Genomic DNA, 6,000 nt, shown 5'->3' on the forward strand with positions numbered 1-6,000 from the left:
TTTGGTACATTGGTTAGTACAGATAATAATTTGAAGACAAAAAAATGACAGTTGGACCTCAATTCGCACTATCATGGTCATGGACATAGCCTTTGCTTTTGTTGTGCCAGCTGTGAAGGACATTTCAATCTATTTTCATGCATACGTAATAAACATTTGTTGTCATTATCATAAACCAGACCAAGAACTCGCTCAATATGTCCTTAAGATTGACAGAAGCTTTGGTCTTTTTGGATAGGATAAGACTCTTAAATTAGTAGAAACAAACAAGTTTTATCAATGGATTTGACATGTCACTAGCATCCTTTATCATCAATACTTCTTTATTAAAATAAAAGCTAAGTGAATAAAAAACCATGACAACAAGAGAATGAAGATTAAGAGATAATAAAGAACATTTAATACTGTCATCATATTTGAACTATCTACTTTTGATTAGATGATATTATCTTAAGGGATCTCACTCCACCTATACAAAAGAAACTGAACATATAAACTAGTAACATAATTGCTTTAACTTGATCACCATCAAAATGTTTTCTGCAGGTCCCTCATAAGGAGGAAGATTTGAACCAAGGGTCTGTTAGATATATATATACATTTGGAGGTCACATAAGAAGAAAGACATGAACTTCATCTGTTAGCACTTTTATGCTTTCTGATTGATGTTTGTTGTCAGACGAGGACATCTGGGAATGGGAATTAGACAGTTAGATGTTTCACTTAGAAGAAATCATCTATCTTAGATGCATTGTTACTTGTAAAAACTCATAGTTTAGTGGGGAAACCATGAATGTAGACATAGATAAAGATGATGAAGGTAACTCAAACTCAAACTCAGAAGAAGAATGTACTATTTCACAGAACTGTAAGAAGAGTTGTTGTGACAGTAAAAGAAGAAGAAAAGGGGTGTTGTGGGTTGTGAGGTTGGTTGCATTGGAAGGTAAAAAAAATGAGAAGTTAGGCAAATGAGTAAAGATGGGCAATTTCAAGTGGTTGGAATGATCTGAGAAACAGGGCCTTAGCAAGTGGATTTTGGGGGCAAGAGTAACATGGCCTTCATGTGCCAAAGTAAAGGTTAAGTCTCCATCAACTTAAAAGAACATCCCCTTCGTTGATTTGCTCCTCAGAGCACCGCATTTTGGTGAAAATGGTGGGCCTTTCAATTCTCTTCCTAATTTTAATTCCAACTCTTTCTCCAATTAATCTCATTCACAGAACATGAAGGGTCTGTCCAAGGAATGCGACATCCGTTTACCTGGTTTCCCATCTACACCTTACCTTCACACCGTAATACATTTATTTATACACATTTCATATGGTGCTAGTATCATGCTACGTACTTCCTTACAAACAAACCGACACAACTATCCCATTTTTTCCCTCTCTTCTCTCTCCACCTTACTTTTCCAATAACATCCATTACCATCATTCATCTCTCTCAAAATTTCTCCATACAGTGCAGCAAATCCATAAAATCAACCATCTTATTTGTATGGTTTTATAGTTTCATCATGAATTCAATTAATGCATGTAGATGTAGGAGTGGTGGTAACAGAGTTGTGTTGGTATTGGTTTAACCATAGAATTTAGTTGAATTTAAGTATGATGAGTTTTGGTTTAGGTGGTTGAATCTGTGCTTGTGAATGGATATGATTGATGTCCTACAAATTGGCATGGGATTTGGCATTGAGAGAGACACAAAGGGTAGGACATATGACTAAAATGCAGGACACTACCGTATATGATATGAGTAGTGACTGATTATTATTAATAAGATGAATTTATTATTGTGGGCATGGGAAACATGCTAAGGTAAGGAAGCAAGGTGGTGCAGGTTAAACCTAAATAGTGGTGCGCATTCAATATAATTTATGTCTTATTACACTTATAAGTTATCTAGTGGCCATGGCTTGGGCAGGACCACATGGGAAGCCCTGCATTGTTGAGACACTGATTTCTGAGTGCTATAACCATTCTATATCATATTACATGGTCCAAAGGAATCTAAATACTACCACATCTCTATCACTGGGTTCAACATGATACTATAATTCTGGGATTGATGCCAAATCCTGACTCCAAAACCTTAGTAAATTCACCACTCTTCCCCACTTGCATGAGACCCTTCATCATTCACAATCACAATTGAGTTTTCAATTACTTTTCTTATTACACATTATATAGTCTTTCCACTAATAAATACCAATGTCTTCCTGAAAAGAACTAACCAACCAACCACGTTGTTGAGCATGACCACTGCACCTTCCATCGACAGCTTAGCCTGCTGCTTCTGCATCATTTCTTCTAAATTAATTCGGATCTTAAATTAATCAGAATAGTAGATAGAGATTAATTAGGCTACTATAGTCGAATGAATATACGTATATATGATCATCAAAATTGGAAGGGGATGAAGCATCTTCCAGGAAAACAAATTACTCTTACTGCTTCCTAAATCTCATTTGGTGTAAACAGAATATGTTACCCTTCTGCAGTTGCTTTCTTTGAGTTCTGTTTGTTATTTGAAAAATAAATTTTAAGAACAAGTTTTTATGGTGTGATAAAATTTTATTAGGTAAACAATACTACATTAAGCTATTATACAAAAGTACCTAATCTGTGGTGATCATGTGAATTGGATGAAATGGTTGAGAAAAGGACCCCGAGTGTTTAGGCTTATATTTTTTGAAATATTTCAGTAGTTTGCTGAGGCAAGTGTTGCACTTGAACTTGAAGGTAGAGAGTCCAAATCCTGTAAAGTATGAACAACACTGCAACATACACATGGGTTTCGGTTGCATGAGTCACTTATCACTCCTCACTCGTCAGTATCACTAGCCGAACAATCAGAAAGGCCAAACCATCACCAGGACCAGGGTGTGCCAATGATTCCATTGAGACTGTGCAGGATTCCATCAAAAAATTCTTCCAAATTCCCTTCACTTTTTCATTCAGTCACACAACATTTGCACTCTAAAATAACAAATAGTGTTTACGTACTCTGTGTTAATGGATTTAGCAGCACCAAATCAAAAATCAAAAATCTTATGTATACAATTCATGAGCGAGACTTGTAAATCAAAATAAAAAGGGTCTTTCTTACATGTACCAAATTCCTGAGAGTCTATATAAGCCACACATTTTCCTAACCAGATCTTCAGTACCCATACGGAATCAAACTATTGTACGTTTCTTAAAACTGTGATACACAACTTTTTTTCACGGATACTAATTCTTTTCTGTTTTTTTCTTTTTATCACCACAATTACTTATCTGTTGTTGTTGATGATTAATCTTTATTAAGAAACCTGGTTGACTGCTATTAACGGATCTCCTTTCTCAGTTTTTTCCTTAACTGGTAGATGAACATTTTGAGTGTGAATATGCAATTTAAAAGTAACCAATTTCATGATTGTGAATTGAGGAAGGGTTAGAAATATGAGTACAGAATAGTATTGTCCAAGAATTGAGTCAAAAAAGAAAGAAGAGAAAGGGTGTGAGGATTTGAGAGAAATGAGTTGGGGTGAATAAGAAGGTTGAAAGCAGACAGATAGGTAGGGGGAGAATTGAAGGTGTAATAGAGTGAAACTGGGACCATGTTGCTGTGAGGAGGACCAACATAGAATAGTATAGCCAATGGGGTTGGCTCCCACCATGTCCTTGCACAAATACACAAACCCCAAAACACCCGTGGTCTGTCCTTTAATTTGCCTCAGGCCCCACAATCCCTCCACATCAACCCTTTCCACCCTCTCCATAAATACCCCTTCATCACCCTCCTTTCTCATCATCCACCACAACATCTTCTTCACTCTCTCTTCTCATCTCATCTCATCACATCACATCACATCTCAACCACTTAACATGGCCATCAGAAAATCAAACAAGCTTCCACAACATGCAGTCTTGAAGCAGATCCTGAAGAGGTGTTCAAGCCTAGGAAAGAAAAACGGGTACGAGGATGATGGCCACCCTGGTGATGTCCCAAAAGGCCATTTTGCTGTTTATGTGGGTGAAAACAGAAGTAGGTACATTGTGCCAATCTCATTCCTCGCTCACCCTGAGTTCCAATCCCTCCTTCGACAAGCTGAAGAAGAATTTGGCTTCGATCACGAGATGGGCCTCACCATTCCTTGCGAAGAAGTTGTCTTCAGGTCTCTAACATCATCGTTGAGATGAAAAAACAAACAAGGGACGAGGTTTATTCACACAATGGTTCTGACTGAAGAGGATGGCCAAGATGAAGCACCCCACCTTTTGCTTCTTTTTTCTCCCTTCGTCATTGCCGTTTTCATTGGCCTCTCATTCATATTCTTCTTCATTTGCTATTTCTACATCCATCTCATTCTTTTCTTGTCTTTTTTTGTGGGTTTGTCGGAACAACCTGTTATGAAGTCAATTATGCGACTCTAACTTTGTTTCCATGAAAAGATTTCATGGGTAGAAATTGTACAAATGTTTGAAGTTTTCCTCGCAGAGGTTTCGAAATAATATACCCTGTGAGAGAAGTTTTATGTCAATGAAAGCCACTTCATGTATGTTCTTCACTCCTGCTTCCATTTAATGCAAATTGAAACCATCAAGATCTGCTACATTATTAGTACAAGGAAAATCTTAAACTAAAACAAGATCAAGTGTGGTGAAGGATTACGAGGAAGGTGAAAAATAATTCATTGTTGCAGTGAGAAAATCAAAGTATTAAACTCCCCACAATTTTCTAAGAATAATTTAGTTTTTTCTGTTAGAAAACTGTGTATTATTCAGAAAAAGTTAATGGACAGTACCATTGTTGTACGGATTAACACGGTACGGCTTGGCTTAACTTTTAAATTTTCCCAACTTGCTAGCAAATGAAACAACGCAATCACAGTGTAAGATTTTCTACAGTGATTATTATGGACACTTTTTTATTATTGATGTTCTTATGTTTATTTTTTTATCTCGAATATTATTTACTATATTTACATGTCAAGTGTTGTTGAATTATTAATTCATCATTTTTCACCTGTAGAATTGAATAACAACCAAAATCATGTCAAGTTTCCTCACTTTTGTACCCTGTAAATATTTTTTTAAAACCATCAATGTCTGAGTTTGAATGTGACATTAAATAAATAAAAAGTAGAACATGTTAAGGAAGATTAACTATCAAACATCCCACAAGTTCCATGGCTATAGCAGTGGAACTTCCAATGTCTTTGGCACAATGCTGATGGCAAAGTTCGAATCTATTGATAGTAAAGTTCTGTTTTGGTTGAGAAAACAGATAATAAGGTTTAAATGTCTGAGAAATGTGCTGGTATAATCCTATGTAACTGACTCAAGCCTTATAACTTATTCCTACACTAAATCTTGGCTGAATTTTTTAAGAAAAATTATTCAAAATTTAAGCTGAAGTCCATTCTATGGATTTACAATATGTTTTTTTTTATTATTAAGTTCACTTTCATGATCATCCCAATAAATGATTCCTTATTTTAGAAAAAAAAATAAAAAGGATTTTAGGATTAAAGCAATTGTGTTAATTAATAGTATAAAGAGAAACCAGAAAAGGGGTTGGATTGGAAAGGACCATGGTTTTAAGCCAATATGAGCAAAGTGGTTGTTAATGATGAAGACAGAACATAAATGATGGTTGTGGCCATGAGCAGACCTAGCTAATAACCCTGCAAGTACTACCCTTACAACCCTTTCTCTTTTCCAAAAGCTCATACACTTTTTTACATGCCCTTGCAAGTTGATAGAGACCAAAAAACTGCCTAACTGTATTACATTTATTTAATTAATGACAATACTAATAGCTTCACTTTACACTCAAACTCCTCCTCAATTATTTGTTGCACTAAAATCATATTATCAACTTTGTTATTTTTCCTATAGTCCTCTCTCACTCAATATAAGTAAAAGAACAAAAAAATCTCTTTCACATAACTTATTACATTCACTTGCAATTTTTGTGTTATTCTATAGAATTGAAGTTTCACATTTAATGCAGAA

At 35.5% G+C, this 6,000-nt stretch overlaps 1 protein-coding gene across 1 annotated transcript; it reads left to right on the forward strand.

Annotated features, from left to right (window-relative positions):
* The first annotated feature begins 3,777 nt into the window (after positions 1-3,777).
* LOC137830333 (SAUR-like auxin-responsive protein family) lies at positions 3,778-4,550 on the forward strand. The gene has a single exon (XM_068637613.1). It carries the CDS (start codon positions 3,868-3,870, stop codon positions 4,180-4,182), a length of 315 nt encoding a protein of 104 aa, XP_068493714.1. The 5' UTR covers positions 3,778-3,867; the 3' UTR covers positions 4,183-4,550.
* The last annotated feature ends 1,450 nt before the right edge of the window (positions 4,551-6,000 follow it).

The sequence above is a fragment of the Phaseolus vulgaris genome, chromosome 11 (genome assembly GCF_051622355.1).
Source record: "Phaseolus vulgaris cultivar YP4 chromosome 11, ASM5162235v1, whole genome shotgun sequence".
In the NCBI taxonomy this organism is placed as follows: Eukaryota; Viridiplantae; Streptophyta; class Magnoliopsida; order Fabales; family Fabaceae; genus Phaseolus; species Phaseolus vulgaris.